Genomic DNA, 27,218 nt, shown 5'->3' on the forward strand with positions numbered 1-27,218 from the left:
TCTAAACTCATGAAGCTCTTTATCTCTCTTCTTCCTCTCCTTGGACTGAGAGGTGGGGGAGAGCATCTGTTGTTTTGCCATTGGCCAACCTGGCCCAAACTGTGACAACATCCAATGTCAAGCAACCACTGTCACCTAGCAAAACCTACTGTTCCCTTGTCTCCTTTTCTCCTTGTTCCTTACCATGTTTTGTCCTTATATTAAAAGTAGTTCGGAATGGGAGACAGTCCACTCCCCCGCTTTACCTCCAGGTCTACTAAACCAGTTCCTGCACAACACTTTGGAGCATGGCTAAGGCAAACATCAGGTAACTACCGCAATGGTAAAACAATGCATTTTTTACACCACAGTCAATAACTGTCATTCTTTTTTCTAGTGATTATTCTGCTTTTAGATTAACTATAATTTATTGCCAGCCCTAACAGTATCTTGAGGTCCATTTTCCACAGCTTTATAGAAAGTTTCCACTGTTTGAAATTTTCTAAGGGGTCTTTACACTTCTTTTTAATTATCATAGATTAATTCACCAGAGATAGTATTAATCCCCAGCCCCACCCATTTTTATTTTCTTTCACTCTCACTGTACTGCATTGCAAAGGTTAATAGCTAACCTTTGGAAATAAAAGGATTAGTTTTATGGTCAGGATTGCAGTGTCTGAGAGGGTCCAAAGGTACCAGCAGCCTGCTGAGCATTTCCAACTGATTTAAGCTGCACGCGGATTTCTTCAAGGGCAGCTGCGTTTCTGGAAATCCAGGTTTGTGTTTCTCTCTGTCAAAGCAACGCTTTATTTGTCTGCTTCTGTAGGGAAGAGCTCTGGATGGTTTCTTACCCCTCTGTTTCTTGGGAGGGTTTGTGTTGTGTTGGTTTGGGTGTAATCCTGAAATATCTGGGAATTATCTTTGCAGAGCTCTGCTTTGTGCATATTTTTACATGGTGAACTGCCGCTTGGGAGAGAAAGAAAAACCACACACATAGCTTTATAACTACCTATCCTGAAGCCATGCTTACTGTTAGATTGGCTTCGGGACTGAGGAGGGTCGGATTTAGTGGAGAGAAAGCCACGCTGTGACAGTGAGATGTGGATGTGCAGACCCTTTGGAAAGCCCCAGACGAGCGTCGATATCATAAAATGGGTACAGATCCCTAACTCCACCTCTCCATCTTGGTTTGGTTTTTTTTTTTTTTCCCTATGGTATAATGCATTACTTTCATTTTTGTTGTTCATCTTTCTCTTTGCCCCTGTTTTTAGCTGCCGTGCTCAGTGTGCAGTGTTTTTCTTCCCATTCAGGGTGTTTGTTGCAGTCTTTTTTTTGCTACAGTGTTGGCATTGGAGTCTCAACAGAGTACCTGGCAGGCACTTTAAGGCTTGCTGTTTGTTTTCTTGGCTTTTTTTCCTATGTATTTTGCAAGAAGTTGTGCTTATTCTAGTCTATTTTTCTCCTTTCTTATTTCCTTGAATCCCAAGCGTCGCAGGTCTTGTAGCTCTATCAGACTCAACTGTAACAAAAAACCAACGTGGAACAATTTCTCTGGTTATCCTGGCAGCAGAGGAGGACCTCAGGATGGTGTGTGAAGGCTCAAAAAAAGAGGAAATTCAGAAAACAAATAAAAAATGTGTTGAAATCTCACATTCTTAATGGCTATAGGAATAGACTATATTATGCCTCAAAAAGATAAAAGAAGTAGGACTCATAAGATATGTCATTATCTAGCTAAGTGTTAGGCTTCTAACATAATTTAGTTTCCTGGTCACCCTTTACTAGAAGTGAATTAAAACAGCCACCTCTGGATCATGGTATATTTTCTCCTGCTTTGAATGTATGTGTTGAGAAATTTTTAGTCGTCTTAGTTATTATGACCTGTAAAAATTCTGAAAATCCTTTGGGAAGTTTGGATGGGCCCTAACTAATGAAAGGTTCCATTTTGCATTGCCAAAAAAAAAAAAAAAGTGCACGTGGTGGGGAGAAGAGAAGCAAATCTATGGGTAAGCTACCCAGACATGTGGTGCAGAGCTTATTGTGTCAAAGTCAAAGGAAAATCTTTCTTATTTTTTTTTTAATTGTGATTTTTAAAAAGTTTATATTTACTATTGCCAAAGTGAAACATTTCTATTTGAGTTATATTATTATGAGCATTTATATTTATTTAGAGTAGTAATATTTATTATGAGGTAAATTTTATATTTATGTTTATTATTAATATTATATTAATTATAAGAACTTATTTGTGGAGTCTCCTTCTCTGGAGATATTCAAAGCCAACCTGGATGCGTTCCTCTCCAACCTGCTCTAGGTGACCCTGCTTTGGCAGGGGGTTGGACTGGAAGCTCTCCAAAGGTCCCTTCCAACCCCTACAATTCTGCGATTCTGATTATAGTTATATTTATATATAGTTATATTTATATATAGTTTTATATCTATACGTATAAAGAAAGAGAAAAAGCATGGCTTTGGTTATTTTGGTTATCTTGGAAACTTGTGCTTTAAAGTCCTGGTTAATTTAGAAACTTTTCTTTCTACTTTTATTACAAATATTTGAGGAAAGAAATTTTTAAAGTATTTCTAGAGTGAAATATTTAATTTAGAAAATACTAATGTATCCTTTTTTTTTTTTATTTTAAGGCAGAATTTTTGTTCTGGGCTTTTCCACCTTGTATTGTCTTTGCCTTTTAACTCCAAGGAGCCATCTCGGGTCCTGTTACTGGCACTACTCCTGAGATGCGTGTCTGCCAGCTCAGGAATTGCTCACTTCATAACCAATAACTAGTGTTGGAGTTTCTCCATACAGGAACCATAGGAACAATTGTAGGACTTCTCTGGCTGCTGGATCACTCCCCAGGTTCATCTGGGGTGCAGCTGAACTTGTGGCAACAAGATGTTGGAGTGAACCTGGCTATGATGTAACTCAACTGTGAAGGACCCCATGTCATTTATTTTCCATTTAAACATAGATTTTTGTCTTCACATAGGTATGGGGGTCTCGGTCCAGCTGACAGCTGTCATCTTCATCTTGGTATTGGTATCTACACACCATCTCGCTGCAGGTAATTTTGCTCTGCAAAGGATTAATTTCACTCTGCTTAATCCATTTTAGAGACTACAAATAATTTTGAACTGATGCCCCCTGTCCTGCTTCTGGCAGGGATAGGGTTAATTCTCCCCAGGCTCTGGCAGGGACACAGGTATTCCATCCCATGTGAACCATGCCCAGGCTGCAGCTGGGAGCTGCTGGGGAAGAGGGCATGAAGTCGCCGCTTGGCAGCTGGCCGGGGCATCCCAGGTCCAGTCGGTGAGAGGTGGTACCATAATCGTGTTTGTACATTCCTCTACCCATGTTGTTGTTTTCTTGTTCCCTTTGCTGTTCTGTTAAACTGTCTTTGTCTCAACCCACAAGTTTTGCCTCTTTCTTCCGATTCTTCCCAGGGCGGGAGGGGGGCAGTTTGAGAGAGCAGCATGTGGTTCTTTGTTGCCGTCTGAGGCCAAACCACGACAGTCCTCTTTGGCACCCAATGTGGGGCATGAAGGGTTGAGATAAAGACAAAATTTGACTAGAGCTAGTTAAAACAAATTTGTTGTGCGTGTTTATTTAGTCGCTGGTCACTTGCTTGATTTGTTGTCGTGACTGTGTTATGTAAACTGCTATATGGTTTATGTACTCCCCATGATGCTGTTTATCATCTCTGGGACAGGGATCAGGATTATCATTTTGCTGCCCTGTGCGATATCAGCTTGTGACGTGATAACTTCACTGTTCAGATGGTTATTTTGGGGTGTTTATGTAGTATTGCTTTTGTCTCAACCCGCGAGTTTTGCCTTTTTCTTCCGATTCTTTCCCATGGAGGGGAAGGGAAGGCAGCTTTGAGAGAGCGGCCACATGGTTCTTTGTTGCCGTCTGATGCCAAACCACGACACCCCCTATGACTTTCTTCTCCACTGAAGAAAGTGCAGGTTTAGATGATTTCTTTGGATTTCATGTCAACATAGATGCACGTTCCGGGATTTAGTGTGCTCAACTGTAGGCATTAAAACTGAGCACCTGAGAGCTATCTATCTAAGGTACGTGTGCGGTCAATAGGAGAAGACAGGCCCACCCAGAGCATAACATAACTGATTTATGCCAGATTCCCATTTTCCCAGGGAATGAATCACTCTGTAGGGAATGCATTTTCTCCATGGCTTCTCTACAAGATCATTGCCTCAATGAGATACTTATCTTCTAGGTGGCTAAAGTCTTGTGAGATGAATATATCTAGATTACCTAATGTTGTCAACTTTACAAAGTGGGGTGATAAGGTAGTTTTGACTTGCATGATGTGTTGAATGCTGGTCATTTGAAATAGGGATGGCTTTTAATGATTTGTATTTCAAATGAGTCTATGTGCTTTTCTTCATCCTCAAATTTGCAGCTGCTGCTACTGATCAGAGCTGTGGGAGGATGTGCTATTGCCATCGGGTAATGGCTGCAATTTCAGTGGGGGAAGCACTTACAGAGCATTATACTTCCAAAACTTCTCACAGATTCTTCCCCCTTCCACCACTGTGATTGCTGAGCAGAGTTCACCCATTTGTCTTTCTCTTCTGTAGGTGATGGCCATGATCCGCTGCTTGTCTTGGATGGTTATGAGGATGAAGGCATTCGACTCAAATGTTTCACTGAGAGGTTGTTTTCTGAAGTCCAGGTGTTGTGGACAGATGGTAGAGGCGGTAGTCTCACTGGGACTCCTCTCAACACCAACACCATCACTGCTAATGCCAGCAGCTCCATCATTCTGAAACCAGGATCTGGAAACACTGTGTCCTGCAAAATAATCGATAAACTGCTGAAAACATCAACAGAATCTTCAGTCGTCATTGCGAGTGAGTATGAGCTTGTGTCCTTGTGTCCTGGGAAGAAAAATAGTGAGCTGATGCATGCAGGGCAGATTGCCCCAGGAACACTAATTTCTAGGGGAATAGAATAATCAGTTTTCACAGAAGTTTTCTTCTGTGGTATATCTTGATCTTTGCACTGAACCACCACTGAACCACCATTGGGACAACTCCCAAACATTGTCAAAATATTAATAATAAAAACAACCTTCCATGGGTGTAATACCATCTGGGGAAAATGAAATTCTGTTATCGAGTGGAGCTTATTCTCACTTGCAGGTATGGAGGATGCCGTTCCATCTCTCTCTGTTTTTCTCACATTTCCTTCCACTTCTGTTTCAATTACTATAACATGTAATAATCTGCTGTCTTTTATTCTATTCTAACACAGTGGTTTACACAAATAACTGATGGTGCTTTGTAAAATAGTCTAGGGACGTAAAAGTCCCAGTGAACTGTTCCTACAGGTGTCTGGGAGTGAAATTTAGATCCAAATTAGTTTTCTTTCACATTAGGCATGTAATTAAAGTATAAAGTTGATTATTCAAGGAAATTTATAACTGATCATCTGAAATAATTTGCAGATGTCTTCTTTCCTGCCACCTCCCCTTGGCTGGCAGCTTTTATCGTGATCCTGCTCTTGGGCATATTCCTGGTTATTGCGGCAATTTATAAACTCAGAAGTAAGTTCCACTTTTAATGCTAAAGTGATGAATGCTTCATACAAAGGCAACATCACGATGTCCAGAATTATTTGGGGAGGAGGGTACAGGATTATGAACAATCACCCTCGTGATTCTCCATCCGTGGATTTTTACTGTATGTTTGCTTTCTTTGTATATTTGTTTTTAAGCATCTCTTAACTACTCCAACATCTTAGGGTATAAACCTGTACAATCACATTTGCCAATATGAATTGATATATTACTATAGAGAAATTATTGTTGCAAGTTAATCTCATTATTGAAATAAAAAATTCTGGCAAATAACTGAAGTATGTTCATGTACCTAAATGTACCCACTGGCTTAATTTATTTGTAAGTCATTTTGTTGCTTTATAAGCTGTTTTCTAACTAAGACGGTTCTACAACAGAAATCTGTTGCCAAGTCTGCATTTTTCTGCTTTCAGCATCACTAGTTTTATTCATTAAGTTCTGTATGATTTCTTGTTGGTTTTTTTTAATGAAAGATATAAGTATATGCAAATCAAAATATTTTGAAAATAAATTGCTTCCATAACAAGTATGACCATCACGAAATATGAAGTATAATTTGAAAACTTACAAGCAAGAAGAAAGTAATACAACATTTTCCTTCTCCCTGCCTCTCTCTTCTCTCTCTCAGGCAACAGTAAGACAACTACTCGTGAAAGTAAGTCATATTATTACCATATTTAAAAGTCATATTAGTACTATATTTCCTCATTAACATCTTGAAAGAGATATGCAACACTAGAAATGTTGGCCAGTGGTAGAAACCATGGGGTTAGACAGTTGTATTCCTAGGGTTGTTTTCTGACAGACACTTCAAAAGATGGGGACTTTGGTTGACCTTACCTACCTGTGGGCTCCAGTGAGGGTGTCTTCGGGGAATAAGTCACCTTACGTTCAGCCAACACAGAAAGACTGTCCCACTGCCAAGAAGTTTTTTCCGTGTATTTGAACGGAACTTCCTATGTTCCAACTTGTGCCCATTGCCCCTCGTCCTGTCACTGGGAACCATTGAAAAGAGTCTGGCACCATCCTCCTTCAACCCACTCTTTAGATACTTGTATGCCATAATAAGGTCTCCCCTCAGCCTTCTCTTCTCCAGGCTAAAGAGTCCCAGCTCTCTCAGCCTTTCCTCATCAGGGAGATGCTCCAGTTCCTCAATCATCTTAGTTGCCCTTCGCTGGACCCGCTCCAGCAGTTCCCTGTCCCTCTTGAACTGGGGAGCCCAAAACTGGACACAGTATTCCAGGTGTGGCCTCACCAGTGCAGAGTAGAGGGGGAGAATGACCTCCTTCGACCTACTGGCCACAGTCTTCCGTATGCAGCCCAGGATTCCATTGGCCTTTTTGGCAACACGGGCACATTGTTGGCTCATGGATAATTTGCTGTCTACCAGGACCCCTAGATCCTTCTCCTCAGAACTACTTCCCAGCAGGTCCACCCCTAACCTATACTGGTGCTTAGCATTCTTCCTCCCCAGGTGGAGGACCTTGCACTTGCTTTTGTTGAACCTCATTAGGTTCTTCTCTGCCCAGCTCTCCAGCCTGTCCAGGTCACGCTGGATGGCAGCACAACCCTCTGGAGTGTCAGCCATCCCTCCCAGTTTGGTATCATCAGCGAACTTGCTGAGGATACACTCTGTCCCATCATCCAGGTCATTAATGAATATACTGAACAAAATTGGACCGAGTATTGACCCCTGGGGAACACCACTGGTTACAGGCCTCCAACTAGACTCTGTGCCGCTGATCACAACCCTCTGAGTCCTGTCACTCAGCCAGCTCTCAATCCACCTCACTGTCACCTCATCTAGCCCATACTTCCTCAGCTTCCTAATGAGGATGTTATGGGAGACAGTGTCAAAAGCCTTGCTAAAGTCAAGGTAGATGACATCTACGGCTCTCCCCTCATCCAGCCAACCAGTTATAACATCATAGAAAGCTATCAGATTGGTCAGGCATGATTTACCCTTGGTAAATCCATGTTGACCACTGCCAATAACTTCCTGTTCCTCAACGTGTTTGGAGATGACATCCAGAATGAGTCGCTCCAATACCTTCCCAGGGATGGAGGTGAGACTAACCGGTCTGTAGTTCCCTGGGTCCTCCTTCTTGCCTTTTTGGAAGACTGCCTTCCTCCAGTCCTCAGGCACCTCTCCTGTTCCCCATGACCTTTTAACGGTTGGACTCAATGATCTTAAGGGTCTTTTCCAGCCTAAATGATTCTATGATTCTATACAAATCATGGCTTAATCACTTCTGTGTAGTCTTTAAAACTGAATGTTTACTGCTTGAAGAATTATTTTTAGGATATAAAAATATATCTGTGTTCACAGGAAATGCACAAAAGGAATTTCAGAAAGGTAAGTTTAACAGATTTTTTGTCAGTGATTTCTATCTATAAATCTCTCATCCTTCAGAACTAGATAAAAGCTGAGCTTAGGAAATATTAGTGACTGTTTTGCTTTTATAAAATAAAATAATAAAAAAAAATCATTGCTCTACCTTTTATATTGAACATTTAAAGATAATTGATGCCTACTGCAAAGAGGAGGACTAATTTCATGGAGAAGTTTGATGTCTGGCTGGGATTTTTTTGCTCATTATTTGAGCTTGCAAATTGTTCTGTTGGTTAATTTGGATAAGTTTATGTGTTCTTTAGGATCATGATTCATGCTGAATTTCAGTCTGTGATAAAAAGAATTAAGCTCTAGCATCTGAAAAATAAAATAAAAAATAGTTTCTGTTCTTTTTATAAAGGCTGATTTGGACTGCATTGTACAAAAGCAGAACAAGAAGATTGCTTTTACTGTGAAGAGCAAGTGAGCTGGGTGTGCCAGAGATGTAGTAAATCCAGTAACCTTTTTTGAAACTTTTAGTAGTCCTTATGGTACCATGGAGAAACAGCAATTACAGCTTTTATAAAGCTACGTTTAATATTATCTGGACACCGCTCACTTTTGTTTCAACATAAGTGCTAAGAACCGTCCGCAGGTGGGTGTGCTGCGGCCACTCAATCACACCTTCATTAAAGTATTGGGGTTTTTCCCCGTAGGTCAGTCATCTGAAGTACTTCATTCTACTGAGGTTAATTTCTTGGCCTGTCCTTTTGTTCCCGCCTTAAGGGAAGGTACCAGCATAATGAAGACAATAACTCTGGCTGCCTTATAGCTGGGGGGCATCTGATCATTTTTATGAAGCTGGGATCAGTTCAGTTTAGCTTAGCTCTTGCTATACAGAACACAGTGGAACAGATAGAAATGTCAATGTATTTGTGTAAAAAAATAAAAAAAAAGGAAAAGAAATGGTGTTTTAATATTTAAACATAATCTTTTTCAGAGATAGCGGATCTCAAAGATGAACTGGGTAAGACCGTGTTTTGACTTCTTTGTTTTGAGTATCCTTTGATTAGAAGAATCCTCTATATTTAAAAAAGTTATATTATCATGAAAGAAGACCCACACTGAAAATGCCCTTCTATTTTAAAGCTGGGATTTTCAATTAAATTAATGATATCTAGTATTATTATCTTCAATGTCACCTGGTTTTAGCCAGTGAATTTTATGTCTAATTATTAGTCTAAGCTAATAACCTAGTCTTCTTCTACAGGATGGGTATCTTCAGAGGACAATTTATTGCCCACCTATTTTGAAATTATATTCTGAACTTAACGCCAAGCCTCAGTTCCCCAAATGAAAATGTTCTATATCACTGAAATTCTCACTCGCATTTTGTGTGTTTTTTCTCTTGAAAAATGTAACATTCTCTGCTATTTCTGGGTTTGTTGTTTTGTGTTTCAGATGAGGAGCAGGACAGATTTCAGAATGGTAAAATAACACTTTTTTTCTACTTTGCATTTAGTACTACACACTATTCTTTTAACCATACCCAGAAAGATGCTGTGCAGGTGACTATTCTAAGAAAATAACAGCGTTTTATGCAATTTTGAGTGCTAGAGTTGGAAAATGATCCCAGAACTTCACAGTTGCAAAGATTTACTCTACTATTCCAAACAAAAAGATAATTGAAAAGTTATGTTATGTGTATGTGTACACATAGTCTCTCTTTTTATCTACAGGAATATATCTATATTTCTATAAAATGAGAGTATATATAGCTATTTTTATGTATTTTTATATATATATAAAATAAGAGTATATATGACTATTTTTATATATATACATATATATATAAAAATATAAATTTATTTTTCCACTGCTTGAAAATATTTAAGTGGAACATTTTATTTATTGGATCTCAGAACAAAATAATTACTAAAGCATCTGACTAGAGCACTGAAAAGAATATAAAGGGAAAAATCGCAGTGTAATTCCTGTTGAACATTGAGAATAAAAGAGTTCTCAAAAAGCAACTGTGACAAGCTCTGTCCCCAGGTGAAGCTAAGAACAATAAAATGGTAACATGGGGTTTTATTTGTGTACAAGAGACAAACATATTCTCCAGTGTTGTGTTACTGAGAGAGGTTTCACTCTCCTTCGCTTATGATGTTCTATGAACTGTAAATATCCTTGGGAGCTATTTCCTCTGAATGACTCCCCAATTGTTTCTGGTATTTTTCGTTATTTATTTTGTCATATCTTGTGTTCAGGAATATTTGTGCAGCACATTATTTAATACCAGAGAAAATTTATATAATGCATGTCTATTATTCTATAAACAGATTAATCCTATATATATAAATATACATAAACAGATATACACAGATTAATAAACATATTAAGCCTGTATATCTAAATAACCTATATATTAGAATTCCAAAACACATGGTGAGTGTACCATAATTTGCCTGATTTAGTCGTCCTAACTTTTAATTTAATTTTGTTTCTTTATAGAAAATCAGGATATGTTGGACAAAATTGGTAAGGATATTAAGTTAACTTTGGTCCTTTAAAATGATTTAAATTAATTGTTATCAGAAATACCACTTTGGAACTGAAGTGTGCCACCATTTGAGGGCTATTGCAGCACTTCGTTCTCTTCCACAGTTAGACTTAGTTGTCCCTAAAAAACAGTGTTTATCTGACACAATTGTGGACTCTAGAATGCCTGTTTCTATGACAAGGGAACACCTTTTCATACCTTTAAGGGTTTAATTTTTGCTGTAGTTGAGTAGAAAACAGATTTTCCTTCCTACGAACAAACCGACACTTTTGAAAGCAAGTACAAAAAAAAAAAAGATTTATATGCATTTTGACATGTTGGCCATTTCAAGGTCCTGTTTGTCATCTGACAAGTTCTGGAAGCATGGCCATGGGTCCTCTACGTATTCATTCCTGCCCCTAGGGGGGAATAACCCCCTGCACCACTACAGGTTAGGGATTGACCTGCTGGAAAGCAGCTCTGCAGAGAGGGACCTGGGAGTCCTGGCGGACAACAAGTTGACCATGAGGCAGCAATGTGCCCCTATGGCCAAGAAGGACAACGGTCTCCTGTGGTGCATGAGAAAGAGTGTGACCAGCAGGTTGAGGGAGGTCATCCTCCCCCTCTGCTCTGCCCTGGTGAGGTCACATACTGTGTCCAGTTCTGGGCTCCCCAGTTCAAGAAAGACAAGGAACTGGAAAGAAAGACAAGGAGTGGATAGAATGCAGCGGAGGGCTACGAAGGTGGTCAGGGGACTTGAGCATCTTATGAGGAAAGGCTGAGAGACCTGGGTGTGTTTAGCCTAAAGAAGAGAAGGCTGAGAGGGGATTTCATCAATGCTTATCAATATCTAAAGAGTGGATGTCAAGAGAATGGGGCCCTACTCTTTTCAGTGGTGTCCACTGACAGAACAAGGGGCAAAGGGCACAAACTAAAACACGGGAAGTTCCATCTGAACATGAAGAAAAGCTTCTTTAGTTTGAGGATGCCAGAGCACCGGAACAGGTTGCCCAGAGAGGTTGTGCAGTCTCCTTCTCTGGATATATTCAAAACCCACCTGGATGTTGTCCTGTCCAACCTGTTCTAGATGACCGTGCTTTGTCAGGGGGGTTGGGCTAGCTGATCTCTGAAGGTCCCTTCAAACCCCAGCCATTCTGTGATTCTATGTACGTACAGGTGATTCGGCTCACCTAACTAGTTACCTACTGAAACAGCAGAGAAGGAACACTTTCTGATGTTCCATTTTCTTTATCCTGACTCTACATAGAGTCCAGTTGACTAGCTTGGGTTTAGATAACCTCTACGCCTCCAAGGTTAAGCTAGCATCTTTTCCCAAATCCTAGTCTGAAGTATACTTAAGTAAAGTAGTATCGAAATTACTCTTATTAGCACAGACACCCTGTAGAAGAGCCTTACCGTGCATGAGTATAACACAACTTTCTGTCTTTTTCAGAAAACGTCCAAAATGAGCTGGGTGAGTTGAAAGATGAAAAGTAATTTTGTCATATCTACACCCCTCCAACTCCATACTGTACTAAAATAAGGTCTATTAACATTCTGCTCTAATTTTAATTAATCATTCATTTCTTTTCTTGCAGATTTCAGAAGAGCTCAAAGCAACGCAGGTAAGTCAAATCTCACCTGCCGTTAACCTCATGTTCTTTCATGCACATACCAGAGTCTATCCCTTGTGTCATGAAAAACTCACAGGCTGTCAGAATTTGGGGAAATTTTGAAGCCCATGGGTTGAAAGAGACCATCTCCCATCTACACAGTTCTCAGTGTCATGAATTGGAGCGAAGCATTTCTGCACCAACTAGGACGCTTTTACATGTTATGTGCCTTTGAGAGATTCAGCTTTGTGCTTTATTCCAAAAAATCCATCTGCCAGATGCATCTAACCAGAGAGCCTGGATCCTCTCAGTCAAAGAAAAGATGAATTAACAAAGGCACAGTGAAGCCAGAGAAGAGGCATGTCCTGATGGATATTATTTCTGCTATTGAGTTTTTGTCTGACAAAAGCATACTGTATATTCCTGGGGTATTTAGTTGTTTGTTTTGATTTTTTTAGTGTTTTTATTTTTTTTTCTTATTTTATGATTTCTCTCCTTTATTCACTTCCTTCGAGACTATTGTTTATTTTCCTGAAAATCAGAAATAACCTGGTGCTTTGTAATTTATTTTTTTTTTCTTCCTTTCTCAAGTTAATATCACTCTGGATGAGAATTGCAAACATCCCAGCCTCATCATTAAGGAGAAAAACAGAGTCATGTCCTCCACGCAGAAGGAGATCCTGCCCAAAGCAGTGGTGGTAGCTACTAAAGGGTTTTCAGAAAAGAGACATTACTGGGAAGTGGAGGTGGGGGATAAATCAGAGTGGGAGCTGGGTGTCGTGGATGAGGAAATTAGAAACACACTGAGGAACAACACAATAAATACTTTCCCAAAGGGGAATTTACTCAGTCTGCGGTTTTCTCAGGGAAAATACACCTTAACTGGTGGGAACGGTGTAGGAAATTTCAATCCCTGCAGCGTGGTAGGTGTTTTCCTGGATTGGGAATCTAGCACGCTGTCATTCTTTGATGTTGAAGAAAAGTGCCTTCTTGAGTCTCTCACTTTTGAGCTTTCTGGGAATCTGTACCCATTCTTCAGTCCAGGCTCTGACGACAAATGGTTGGGAGTACGCCCTGTATACACTTAAAATATAAATACTCTGTGACATCCTTCCACAGGGCCAGGAGGAGATTGATAAATTAATTATGTGGTGAATCGCAGAGGACGGGAAAGCAGAGAGGAAACAAACAAACAAACAAAAAAAGTAATAGCTTTTAAAACCATGGTCAAGAAAGAAATAGTCTATGAAGTACTTCTTAGCGATTCATCTTGTACTAAGGAACTGATTTTGTAAAAACCCAGACCTGTCAAATGTTACAATTTCAATTCATTCTGCCTGGACTAAACAAACATGGATTTATTTCAGTATTTGTTGCAGTTGTTGTGTATTCATTTTTAACTAATAAACCCATCAGAACAATTTACCAGGAAGAGTATGAATGGAAATTTCAAATTTTATACAAAGTCAGAAAACTATTAATAACAATCACATTATGAACTATGAAACGCAAGTAGCCTTTTTGGAGATGTGCTTTTAGAGATGTTAAGCGATAAGGGTGAAATCCACAGATCACATAAAATTCAGGAATAATTCCTTATATGTAAGCGGTTGGTTAAGTTCATTTGACTTAAGGAATGGGAGTCAAGAGTTAGATTCAGCTGCCCAAATGTGGAAGCCTAATGCAATTTGAGCTCCCACAGGGCTATCAGAGCATGGGATTTCTGGGATTTTTCTCAGACCCTCCTGAAGCAGCAGCTGAAGATGGGAGAAGGTGTGACGTGGCATCTCAAGTAGTAATAGACGTCTGTCTTCTGGCAAGTGAATGACATCTTATTCTCTACTATCTGTAACTGGAGTGTAAAACTCATGCTCGCATGTAAGCAGTGTGGCAGGTTGACCTTGGCTGGCCACCAGGTGCCCACCAGGCTGTTCTATCATTCTCCTTCCTCAACCGGTTAGAGGGGGAAAATTTGACAAAAGGCTCGTAGGTTAAGGACAGGAAGATCACTTAGCAATTACTGTCATAGGCAAAACAGACTCAAATTGGGGAAATTAATTCAATTTATTGCCAATCAATTCAGAGTAGAATAATGAGAAATAAAATCAAATCTTAGAAAACACCTTCACTCCACCCTTCCCTTCTTCCTGGGTTCAACTTCACTCCTAACTTCTCTGCCTTGTCCCCCTGAGTAATGCAGGGGGACAGGGAATGGGGTTTGTTGTCAGTTCATAATGCACTGTCTCTGCTGCACCTTCCTTCACACAGGTTGCCCAAAGAAGCTGTGGCTGCCCCATCCCTGGAGGTGTTCAAGGCCAGGTTTGAGCAGCCTGGTCTGGTAGGAGGTATCCCTGCCCATGGCAGGGGGGTTGGACCGAGGTGATCTTTAAGATCCCTTCCAACCTAAACCATTCTATGATTCTATGATTCAATTAAACTGAACCAGTTAGAAATGGTATTGGGTTTACATGGCAAAGTTTTGGTAGATGGAGGTGGGGAGGCTGCAGGGGTGGCCTCTGTGAGAATAGGGTTGTGGGCTCTAGAGCAGAGACTCCTCTGCAGCCCATGGAAAGTTTGTAAGAATCCATGATGGAGCGGGTATTTCCCTGCAGTCTCTGGAGACATCACACTGCATCCCATAGAAAACCCAACCCTGAGCAGGTGGATATTTCCTAAAGAAGCTGAGGTCCATGGAGGATTTATGCTAGAGGAGATCCTGAAAGACTATAGCCTATGGAAAGGACCCATGCTGGAACAGGAAAGAAGTGTGAGTAGGAAGGAGTGACAGAGCAGAATAGTTACTAACTTCTCAGAAGACAAAAAGGGGTTGTTATATATATATATGAATATATATATTCATATATATGCATATATATTCATATATATATATGAAGGGATACTGTTAAAAATACAGAATGTTACAGTTATATATATGAATATATTTATATATTTTATATATGTATTATATATATGAAGGGATACTGTTAAAAATACAGAATGTTACAGAGTTGCTTCATTTTAATTGTCCTCAACTTAGGCTTTATTCAGTGCAAGCGTATGTCCAGTAGAAATCTCCAGCTGAGTTGGTCATCTTACGGTGTTCAACTTTGCCCAGTGCAACGTGATTTCCCAAAGTGTTCATCCTTTGGAGTGGGGCAGCAAGGAGCCTACCCAATGGGGTGCAGGTCCCCAACGGATGGGTTCCCTTCTGGTGCAACAGGTATATAAGGTTGTCCTAGAACAGAAAGATGAAGAACAGAGTTAAACGATGAACGGAGCTTAGCAAATGCAGAGTGGTTTTAATCCACCACATACCATGTCATTACCAGTGTGATGGCAGGATGTAGGCAAACTTCTGCATGGCTGGGAAAACCACACATCTGATTATGTAAAAAGTGTAGCCCACTCTCCTCCTTTCTTCTTGTCTGACCTTGGTTGTTGCCCTCACATTTTTTCCTTACTGTTGTGCTGCATTTTGCCCCGTCATAAACACGTCTTCTCAGAGGTGCCACCAGATTCATGGATTGGCTCAGCATCTGCCTGGAGTAGCTCCATTTTGCAGCCGGCATGAATCAACTGTGTCCAACACGGGAGCAACCCCTCACACAGAGGCCACCCTAGCAGACCCTCTGCTACCAAAGCCTGGCCACAGACACCCAGTACACACCGAAAAAAAGTTTCTTATATTTACCTATCATCTTATACAGACTCTTTGATTTTAGTTTTCATCAACAGGTGAAAGGCATTTCTTATCATTTTCTCGGTAGTGCAGAATTGCTCCTCCTACTTCAGTGATAACGAGTCACCTTCTTCCTTCCTGTGTGTTTTAAAGGTACTAGCCAGGACACTGCTTCCAACAGGTAAGAGCACAAGGCTTTTTTAATGCTAGAAAGGATGCACAACGACAATCGCAAAAGAATATATTCTAGATGTCTTTTGGGGCAGGTATATTCTCCTTAGTACTTGACAAGTGATATCTGAGGATTAATGAATGAGAGGGAATAAAGTGAAGGATATCTTAGTGTTAGTAAGGAAGCAGTATTTTAACAACTAACCCTAGGAGTATTTATGTTAGTTATGTTAGTTCTGAGATTGGTACTGTAGTTTTAGTCACTTTATCTCATCAAACTGCTACTTTGTTGGTACAGAAGGTTCTTCCAACGTGGTTGATTGAAAATGTAACATCCTCTGCTTTGGAGTGGCAAATATTTATTAAAATGATCTTTGTAATAGAGGTATGAAAAACAGTGACAATCAGATCTACATGTTGCTGTTTTCATTAATTCAAAATGTTGAATGTTTGGGATTTAAATGTTAGTACTCTGTCCTTCAAGGAGACTCTTATGAAAAGATGTTGTAAATGCCAGTTGAACAAGTTCTGATCCCTGGACAACATCGCTAGTTACAGGCCTCCAACTGGACTCTGCACCTCTGATCACAACCCTGTTTCTTGAAATGAATGTATCATCTATCAAATTGTGGCATGGCACAGCTCACTTCTGCACACATGCTGCAGGTATAGGACAAAATGCACACATAAAAGGGTAGGGGAAAGGAAAACCTTTTAAGCTAAGGTATTAAACTATGCATAACCCAGAATATGATCAAGAATGTGTAATACAAAAACTGCAATGAAGCATTCAATTTGTCTAAGAAAATGATATGATCTTTCATTTCACAGAAAAATTACCATATTTTTTAAAAAAATTATTCCTCTCTAACTGAACAAATTCTCATGGTTGATTCTTTGTGTGAGTTTTTAAAGAAGGGATACAATTCTTCTGAGAAAGCACAATCTTTAAATGTGAACATCACAGACATGTCAGTAGCATTGAAAAAAGTCAACAGTCTCTCTTCACAATCAAGGTAGACTCCGATTTTCCTGGGTTTTTTCTGCACCGTTAATGGTGTCCATGGATCAGTTCTTGCCCAGTAACTTTTAAAACTTAAGCCCAGAGCCCAGAATTGTTCTTTAGGTGACAGAGATATTGTTCCTTTCTTTGGAGCGGATTTTCCAGCTACTCCCAGGTCCCAGTCATTGCTTTTTTCAACATCCACTTCCCAGTAATGCTTCCCGGAGGAGAAACCTTTTGAGCCCAGCACACAGACAGATGAATCAAAACTCCTTTCAGTTTGAGTCACTTTCTGGGCCTGTGACTTATATGTAAAACTCTTCTCATCCGCATCAATAGACAAGTTTGGATGGGCTGTATTCCCATCAACCTTGATGTCGTCTGCAACAAAGAGAAATTTGGGGGTTTATAAACATTTCTGTAAAGCAAATATGCAAGAAGAGAAGGAAGCTGTACTGTACAGCATTTTATTCTGAAAATCTCCCCACAACCAGTCTAGGAAGACCTCTTAGCCTGTAGCGATGAAGAACTGTGCTCAGACATCACTGCAATAAAAGGCATTTGCAGACTCACAGTCCTTTCCATGCTCAGCACTGCTTCTGTAGTATTCACAGATTTCAAGCCATTGAGTATAGACATAAGGAAAGACATTATTTTACCTGCATTGCCACGAGCCTTTCTGAACTCTGAAAACAAATAAGGAGAAAAAAAAAAAAAAAGAGAACAATTAAAAAACAGGTAAGAACAAAGTCCAAACATTGACTGAAAAGATTTCCCAGCTCCAAGTTGGGAAATCTCAGACTGAGTCTAAGCTTAAACTGTGCCGATCAACTGATAATCAAATTCCCTCTTGCTCTCTCAAGCCCTGTGATTACCTGCGAGGTCTGAAGAAGGGTCTGAAGCTGGGATGAGTTTCCTACTTGAGAACTGCTTTCTCCCTCAGGTCTCAATTTGCTGCCTTGGTGGCCTTTTACATGGATGCCCCACCAGCCACACTCCACATTTCAAACCATGCAATACCCCTGGTCAGCAGCCCAGCATTTCCAGGGACACAGAAAGAGACAGCCACCTTCGTGACACTCATGGAAATAAGTTTCAGCCACATTTTGTGCATTCGTCAGGCGGCAGTGCATACAAAGGAACAGGTTGTGTGAATTTTCCCCAATCCTCTGAAGGGAGGACAGAGCGCACTTTCCAGTGAGTTTCTGGGTACGTGCAACCATGACAGCTTTGTGCAATAGTGGCTGGGCAAGGAAGGATAGTGGAGAAGATGTGTCAGGCAGAGAGCCTGCTATCCAAACCAAGCTGCTGAGAAGTCAAATCAGACAAGTCAATATTAACTATTTGCCAGGGCAGAATCAGCTGAGCTTGTGTTTTTATGTGTGAGAGATGAAAAGGCAACCCAGAAGGATCGTGAAGTTGTGAAATGTGAGTTTAAGGGATTAGCTCAAAGGTAGGCATCTATATGTGAAAAACATATAGTTTTGGACGAATGTCTGAGCGCGTGAACATACAGGTGTGAGGAGCACACCTGGAACTGCATGAAGGGAAGGCTTTGAATGCCCAGGTGTCACAAGCTCTAAATTCATTGTCCTGTAAAACAAGAACCATTCCTTCCTCTCTTCGATTTTCCCCCTTCACTAGGCATAAAGGACTTAATTGACAACAATGACTTACCAATTTCTTTCCTCTGATCCACTGCAAACAAGAGAAATGCACAGAAAAAAAACATTACCATGGATTAGACATCAGTACTTGGTAGCACTACAGGATGGCTCTGGATACAGACAACTCTATTAATACCAAAGTTCAGCCATATACTGAAATGCCATATTTTAAAACACTATTTCTGGATTCACCATAGGTTTCCATGCAGTCAGATCTACATGACATTCATGATCATTCTTAAATGGGCTTTTGTTCTTCCTATGCATATCAGGAGGAACTTTTCTGACTCGTGATATGCGGAAATCTTTTGCACACCAGAGGGCAACAAACGGAAAAGTATAGCCAGGTCATTAAAGCTGGATGTATCAAAAGACATGGGAAGAATACAACATGTAAAAGAGGACCATTTGAGCTACTGTGAGTTATTCCCATGGATTAGGTTAGGCTTCATAATAGAAACAGCTTCCTGAAGATTCAGGTGACATATTTCCAAGGAACATGCAGAGCAAAGTATAGACAATTTTCAATGCCAATAAACATGAAAGCATGTAGGCAACCAGAGAGACTCACCATCCTTTGCAAGCAGTTTGTCTGACAAGTCCCCGTAGGCAGCAAGAGAAGAAGAGCAAGAAAGCCAAGTCAGGGCAAGAGCCACAACTTGCAAAACAGTCCACTTTGGGACATTCTGCCCAAGGAAGCAACAAAAATCTGGCATGGTAAATGACTAATGCTCCTTGGAGCTGCATCTCACAGGCTTCTGACCCTAGTAGTGATCTCTTCAATACTCCATCACCACCCACTTTCCCACCAGGCTCCAGGGCTGGCTGATGGCCGAGGCTTTCCAGTCCCATCATCCCCATCTGAGCTCTACCTCTACATATCTTACCCTCAATCTCCTGCTAGTACTAAAGCATCCACCAGCCAGAACCCACAAGCAACACACGATGAAGACCCGCAAACCTCACAATTAGCTGACTCACATGACCTCTAGGGAGAAAGCAGCACTCACCAATCTCCTTCTTCAGGTCCTCTGCAAGAGGAGGGGAGGAAAGGATTACAACTTCCTTAGAACCCTACCTCAAGTACAGGGAAGACTAGGGAAAAAGCCTGGGTCTTATTAAGGAAGGCAGACTCAGCCTCTGTGAACACCAGCTGCCAGCCAGGGGTCTGAGCCAGTCTGCCAGCCATGGCACTGAGGCGTGGCAGCAGTGCACTGCTTGCACTCACCCTTCTCTGCATGATGTGCTGCCCTGTCTTGTGACAGGAGCTCTTCTCCAAATAAGAAGTAGGGAGAAAGAAGGGGGAGCAATGAGGGCTGCCCAGGTAGGGTCTGGTGCCAGCAGTGGGGACAGGGGCTCCCTCCCCCCTCGGCTCTGGCACAGGATCATCCATCACCTGCAGTCCTTGAGACCCATTGCCCTCCCACCCACTCCCTACACCTCACAGTAATGTCCCTCCCTGGCACTGACACCCAGCACGTCTGCTAGCTGTACTGGCATCACGGTCACATGTCCTCATGACATGTCAGGTGCCGAGGGACACAGCACCTGTCCTCAACCAGCATCTGGCAAACCAGAAGCTGGAGTAGCCCCACCAAGACCTCCCTGCCCCTTCTTTCTGGCTCACACAGGGGATTCATCCTGGCAGTTTCCTACTTCCCAGGGGACAGTGTTCCCTTTCCCTGGGCATGGATTCTCTCTCTTGGGTCACCACTTCTCCCCTTGACTCAGCAGCAAGGACGCAGAGCCTTCACAATGGAGCCCAGTAAGCAACAAGCCCCCCCAGTAATGAGAACAGCCCACCAGTCCTGCCAAATGCACGATAGGCCATGAAAAAAGCCAAAGACCCAGGCACAGGTCAACCCTGGGACAGTCAATTCTTCACTGCTGAGCTCACCCCATGGGCAGGCAAGGACACCAAACCCCAGACATCCACACTTACCAATCTGCCTCTCGAGGACTGCTGGAAGACAAAGACACGATAAATAGTACCCCCAGAGCAGCTATTGGGCAACCCCTCATAAAAAAGAAAAGAGGCAAAATCCATCCCACAACTGCACGTGGGGCACTGCCCTGGCAAAGCCCAAACCAGGGAGCACCAGCTGCCATGTTGAGTCTTGGGCACTGGCAGGGTCTTTCAACGTGGCACTCAGGAAGCAGTTGGCATTGCTGGAGCGTCCCTCCTCACCTACCCCGAGGCCTCTATCACGGTGCTGAAGGCATGTGAGCAAGCAGAAGACTCACTATTCATTGCACATAGTTTTGCTGCCGAGTCACCGTGATCACAGGAGAAGAAGCCATGATGTCAGGGCAAGACTCATAATGTCCTTGCAAACCAGTCCACTCTGTTTGCACTCCCACTCATCCTCCCTGGGACCGTCCACCCCAGGGAGGGATGAAAAACTCCTCTGGCATGGTGGATGGCTCACCCTCCTTGGAGCTACTCATCACATGGCTCTGACTGGGACCCATGTCCCTACCAGGAGCCAGGCCTGGCCAGAGACCTAGGCTCTCCTCCCAACCGGCTGTACCGTGGCCTTCCCTCAACATCTCTCTCCTTCATGCTCCTGGCTGCACCAAACCTCCATCAGCTTGGACACCACCAGACACCCACCAGGGCAACCCCAAATCTCACTTGTTGCATAGGCCGTGGCTGCCACTAGAGGTCCTTTTCTGGGGGACATTTGGTTGAAGAAAGCTGAGGGAAAGCATGGAGCGATCACCTCCAACCCAGCTGTCTCTCAGCATTCCTGATACCAGGCACGCTCATACTGCAGGCTCTCCTGGCTATATCTCGTGGGGTCAGGGCTGACTTGCCCTCCACTGTCCCACCCTGGCACTGCATGCCACGATCTGCTTGTAACATGGCCCCTGAGGAGTCGGTGACACTTACCAATCTCCTTTGGGTTTCCTGTAAGAAAAGAGGGGGAGGAATGGACACCTTGCTTAGCACCAGAACTCCAAGGAAGACAAGGGGAAAAATCATCCACAGGGGACCACGGACTGACAAAGAGAAGCAAAGCCCTCATGTCTTGTACCACGATTGCTATTGAGATCTGCAAGGAAGCCTTGCCCCACGAGTCCTCTACCAGGAACAAGGTATAACAGGGGCGTAGCACATCCCTCTTTCAGAGAGCATGCGTACTGGCTTCCTGGATCTCTTTGGAGAAAGATCCAGCCCACCCTCCCTTCCTGGCTGCCCATGCTGCACCACTCGCACCGTGGCCCTTCGAAGGACAGCATAGAATGTCTTCAGTAGGACAGACTTGACCTCCTTGAAGACCTGCTCCCAATCAAAATTCTCCTGGGCACTGAGCCGTGGCAGCAGTGCACTGCTTGCACTCACCCTTCTCTGCATGACGTGTTGCCCTGTCTTGCGACCAGAGCTTCTCTGCAAATAAGAGTTAAGGAGAGCAATGAGGGCTGCCCAGGTAGGGTCTGGTGCCAGCAGTGGGGACAGGGGCTCCCTCCCCCCTCAGCTCTGGCACAGAATCATCCATCACCTTCAATCCTTGAGACCCATTGCCCTCCCACCCACTCCCTACACCTCACAGTAATGTCCCTCCCTGGCACTGACACCCAGCACGTCTGCTAGCTGTACTGGCATCACATTCACAATACCTTGTTGAAATGTCAGGTGCTGAGGGATACGGCACCTGCCATCAACCAGCATCTGGCAAACCAGAAGCTGGAGTAGCCCCACCAAGACCTCCCTGCCCCTTCTTTCTGGCTCACACAGGGGATTCATCCTGGCAGTTTCCTACTTCCCAGGGGACAGTGTTCCCTTTCCCTGGGCATGGATTCTTTCTCTTGGGCCACCACCTCTCCCTTTGACTGAATAGCAAAGGGCACTGAGCCTTCACAAGTCAGTAATAGGGCCCTCCAGAAATAAGAACACCCCACCAGCCCTGCTGAATGCATGCCTGGCCAGGAGAACGGCCAAGAAACCCAGGAACAGGACAACCCTGGAACAGTCAGTTCTTCACTACTAGATTTGTACCATGGGAAGGCAAGGACACTAAACCCCCAACATCCACACTTACCAATCTGCTTCTGAAGGGATGCTGAAAGGCAAAGACATCATAAATAGTAACTCCACAATTGCTACTGGGAGACGTCCCCCAAGAAGGAGGACTCAAAAGCCAGACGACAACTGGGTGTGGGGTTGATTCTTCACTTCCATGAAGAAATAGGCAATGTGGAATGTAATGCGGAAATAGCTTACCTGGTAAAATAATGAGAACAAGGAGGCAGATAATCCAGATGAAGTTTCCGTTTCCTAAAAAAAATGGAGAAAAAATATTAAAAAATGCATCAATTTTGTTACAGTATAGTACACACATATAGAGAGTGGCCATGGTGTCACATAATCTGCACTATTTGGACATGGTTGGCAGAAAAATGCTTTCAGGAAAATCATTCATGTGGAAATATGATAAGGAACACAAAAGTCTTATAGAAAGATGAAAGCGGACACTGATAGTTGTATTTTAGATTCACTGCCTTGTGCTCAAGAATTTTCCACATACACACACTGAAAAACAGATTTGACATGCTCTGGGAAGTATTTTTTCTATTCCTTGGGAAGTTTTTAATTATTTTTAGTCTTTGCAATTGGTCCATTTTTTTTTTTTTCAAGAGGTCACTTTCTGTTAAGGAAGCAATGATGTTCTAGTTGTTACTGTTAAAATACTTTTGTTTAAGAAAACTTGACCTTTGAAGCTTTCACTGAGAAGAAGTTTCAGAGGAAAGCTGAGCCTTAGCCTTTGTGCTCAACACCCCCTTTCAGGCAGAATAACCTTCTAATAGTCTAATGCCAAAGTCTTTCCTTACTGGCACAAATTCCAACAGTTGACAGTCTGAAGATCTGCCAGAAGAACTTTGCCAGCATCAAAATAACATGGTCATACTGGGAGACAGACTAGTGTACGCTTAGCTCAGGAGTCCACTGTCTTCCTGCCTGTCTGAGGTCGGCAGATGCTCTTCCCATTTCAGCCACAGTCCTGACAGTGGGGTGCTGTGACTGCAGATTCCTTGACTACCTAAAGTATTGAGCAACAGGCTCCTCTTAGGCAAAATCTCTTTCTCTAACTATTATACCTGTTAGTCTTTATAGTATGAAATTGTATCAGCTTTCTTTAGAATTCTATACTTTGCATCCTAGCCTCTCTCCTCGCGCGGCACGGGCCAGTTGCAAAATTTCATTATGCTCTCAAATGGATTCAGCTATGGAGTGTTGTGGGAAACTGAGTGAAATAATTCACAGCATTAGGCCCAGCCTTCTCATTAGTGGAGGATGATGAGGTAACCAAGGAAAAGCAGGGTAGCTTCGCTTGCTCGGAGAATGCCAAAGCAAGTGAAATAGGTTTCAATTGCTGCATACCTGATTGTTGAGCAATCTGTGGTCTGCGTTCCCCCTCAGTGGTCACAAAAGAAGGTGGTGGTTGCCCACAGGGTAACTCAATGGAACTTTCTATTGTAAAAATATTGTCTGTCTCCTGTAGAATGCTTGTCTGGGCCAGCAAAGATACATCTTCTCCTTGGGGATTAACCCACATCACTTTGGGCTTTACATAGGAACCACTTATTCTGCCCTTGTACATACAACTGCTTGAATGTGGTACAATAATTTCATTCATGGCACCTGTAACAGAAGCAATTTAACAGCACCGCATCTGGCACAACACAGAAACACCAAGAATGCCATAAAAGAGATCTCACAGAACACCTGCATTTTTGTTACTGTTTCATCTCTAATCAAAAGCGTCTGGTTTTTGAGCATTTAATTTTTAGTAATTCCACACTTGAAAGAGTCATATGGGCTTTCTTTGTGGAAGAGCGAAACTGCTGAAATAAATGAAAACAGAGAGGACTGAGTACAAGGAGCTCTTCCCAAACCATAACTGATACAGCCTGCCACTTCAGGTGAGAAGGTAGAAAAAGAGAAGTGATGTTAAAGAGATAAGAGTTCTCAGGTTCAGACTGTTAAAAATAAAGGAAAGCTATGAGCCCCTGAAGCTATGGCTGAACTTGGCCCAAAGAGGCAGAGCAATGAGAAGATCACTCTCAGCACTTTCCTGGGGGATTGATTCATGGTGTTCCCCTGAGGATGCCACAAGGCCAACCCAAACCTCCATCATCGAAAAGCAAAGATTTCTGCTGAAGAGTAAGATTCTACAGCGTGCGTGGGTCTTCAGGGCAGGTGCCGAGACCTGTCCAATTTCAGCTCTTCCAGCAATAATAGAGGGGTCTGGTTCCCTCAACAAAGCAGATGTAGGTGTGAAACCATGACCTACCTGATCGGCTTATCTTGGATTTGACGAGTTTGACTACACACACCACATCTAAGTTATCACAAGACACTGTGATGATGCTTTGCACCGTGAAACGGTCTCTCTCACTCCAGGTTACATTTGTCTCAGCCTCCACATTTACTGCGTCTCCTCCATAGTTCATCCAAATGACTTCAGGCTTTGGGTACCACTTTTTTGACTTACACGTGTAGCGACACATATTCTCCTCTTGCACATCCCTGTCCACAGTTGGCTTATACCCAATTGCTGTAACAGAGTAAGTCAATGACTATGAGACAAAGTTAGAGTTACTGCAAAATGACTACAACATCAAAATAAACCAACGAAATTCTTAAAACCTCAGTGTGTTGCTCTAAAGATTCATAGCTCATAAAAAAAACCATCCCTGGTCACATCAAAGGGGTCATTTACCTGGACTCCAACAATGGTAAGTGCTGGGGCATCTTATCACAGAGAAAGAGCAAACCCCAGTGAGCCTGGGTGATCAAAGGTCAGAAAGAGCATCTGGGAGTTTGTGAAAGAGAGGAGCACTGTCTACGTGACTGAGGGGGGTATGATACAGGTCCATAAAAAAGGAATGGCATGGAGAGGAAGAAGAGCAAGGAATTGTTCCCTGTCTTGTCCAACACCAAAAGAAGGGGCATCAAGTCAGCCTAGCACGTGGTAGGTTCAAAAGAAAAGAAATGACAAAGGCCTTCAAACACGCCATTGATCTGTGGAACAGACTGATGCCGGATTTGTGGGTAATAGATGTTTCCATGCACTCAGACTAAGCTCCAGAGTGGGATGTGTCCAACAGGAGGTCAGATCTGATGAGGTGCTTTTTGGAAGTGCTTTCAGGCTTGCACTGGGGACAGGTCTTCTGAGACAGGGCATTTCTAATGAGGAGGGAAAAGGGGCCCTTACCATATCATTATGTGCACTGCACATTGGTGAATACCCTCCCTAATAGCTCTGAGTAATTATTTTTTCATTTTACAAAGCAAAACAGCCCTAACTGGAGAGGCTGAACATTCGTAAACGACTATAGGTTGTTTATATATGGATATTCAGCACCTATACAGGGATTTATATAAGGATATTCAGCATCTTAATATTTTTCCCACATGAGAAGCCAGATGTCTTGTCCCCCTCAGTGCACAGCTTTTAGAAATTCAGAATTGAAGCAAGTCTTTCCAGCTACTTCCTACATCTTTGCTTATTTCCCCATTTCTCCGAATAACCATTACGCATGATGAAGCCCTGCTTTTGTGGAGATGGCTAAACATCTACCTGCCGAAGGGGAGTAGTGAATGAATTCCTCATTTTGTTTTGATTGCATGGGCGACTTTTGCTTTACCTGTTAAACTGTCTTTATCTCAGGCCATGCTTTTCATACATTGACCCTTCTGATTCTCTCCTCTCCTCCATCCCACCAAGGCAGGGAATGAAGAAGTGGCTGTGTGCTGCTTAGCTGCCTACTGGGGTTAAACCATGACAAGGTCTCAGCTGTCCAGCAAGGAATAGGCAGAGCCACAGAGTCACAACGGGAACTGAACTCAACATGCTCATAGCAGGCCACATTTCACTGTGGAAATCTCCCTGCTTACCTGTAACACCAAGGCGAGTAGTAGCCTCCTGCGTGACAGCACTGCCATTCAGTGCACAAACATATGTCCCCTCATCTGCTACTTGCACTTGCTGGATGACCAGAAGAAGTGCTCTTCCCTTCCAGTGTCCCACGATCCTCCACTCATCTTCATCCTTGCACTGCTCCACCACCCCACCCAGGCTGGAGGAAGAGCACAGTGGAGCATCCCTCCCCTTTTCCATTTTGTACCAGAGCACGCTGGTGTTAGAGGGGACATTGTCTGTCACCTGGCAGGACAGAGTCACTTGATCTTCAACAAGGACAACTGATGGTTCAATGCTGATGGTGAGAGGCACTTCACCTGCAAGGAAGAGGTGGGAGCAAACACATTGGTTTTCCCCACGAGCGTAATGTTTCCATAGAGGGAAGAAAGCCACATGCGTTAGCTGAATCCAAAACAGAAAGCTGAGCTCCAGGTTAGAGTCTCACAGTCCTTTACAGTAGTGAGGACAGGGTCTTGAGTCATTGCTACCACCTCCTCCAAGGACAGACATGCTTTACAGTTAGCAAATTTCCTCAGCTTATATAGGACACCTGTGTTACATACTCACAGGCATTGTGGGCAGCGATTTATTCAGGAAGACAACAAGTACACTGGTGCGAGGAATGCAAACCAACCGCATTGAGCTAGAAGAGAGCTACCACTGTGATCTATGGAGTCTGCAAATTTACAATCTGCAAA

At 42.6% G+C, this 27,218-nt stretch overlaps 2 protein-coding genes across 2 annotated transcripts; one reads left to right on the forward strand and one right to left on the reverse strand.

Moving 5' to 3' along the window:
- The first annotated feature begins 666 nt into the window (after positions 1-666).
- On the forward strand, positions 667-13,359 carry LOC128901562 (butyrophilin subfamily 2 member A1-like). Its single transcript, XM_054183641.1, has 12 exons — positions 667-755; positions 2,970-3,044; positions 4,585-4,857; positions 5,454-5,552; positions 6,214-6,240; positions 7,915-7,941; positions 8,918-8,944; positions 9,379-9,405; positions 10,432-10,458; positions 11,913-11,933; positions 12,058-12,084; positions 12,664-13,359. Exons 2-12 carry the CDS (start codon positions 2,972-2,974, stop codon positions 13,158-13,160), a joined length of 1,125 nt encoding a protein of 374 aa, XP_054039616.1. The 5' UTR covers positions 667-755; positions 2,970-2,971; the 3' UTR covers positions 13,161-13,359.
- A 3,420-nt stretch (positions 13,360-16,779) lies between these two features.
- Positions 16,780-27,002, reverse strand: LOC128901528 (butyrophilin subfamily 1 member A1-like). The gene is made up of 11 exons (XM_054183601.1): positions 26,966-27,002; positions 26,496-26,837; positions 24,889-25,152; positions 23,976-24,236; positions 22,818-22,871; positions 22,636-22,656; positions 21,486-21,503; positions 20,535-20,555; positions 19,603-19,623; positions 18,603-18,623; positions 16,780-17,306 (listed from the first exon to the last, which is right to left on the reverse strand). The coding sequence occupies exons 1-11, from the start codon at positions 27,000-27,002 to the stop codon at positions 16,780-16,782; spliced, it is 1,587 nt and encodes a 528-aa protein (XP_054039576.1).
- Between the last annotated feature and the right edge of the window lie 216 nt (positions 27,003-27,218).

Source organism: Rissa tridactyla, chromosome 26 (genome assembly GCF_028500815.1).
Source record: "Rissa tridactyla isolate bRisTri1 chromosome 26, bRisTri1.patW.cur.20221130, whole genome shotgun sequence".
Taxonomy (NCBI): Eukaryota; Metazoa; Chordata; class Aves; order Charadriiformes; family Laridae; genus Rissa; species Rissa tridactyla.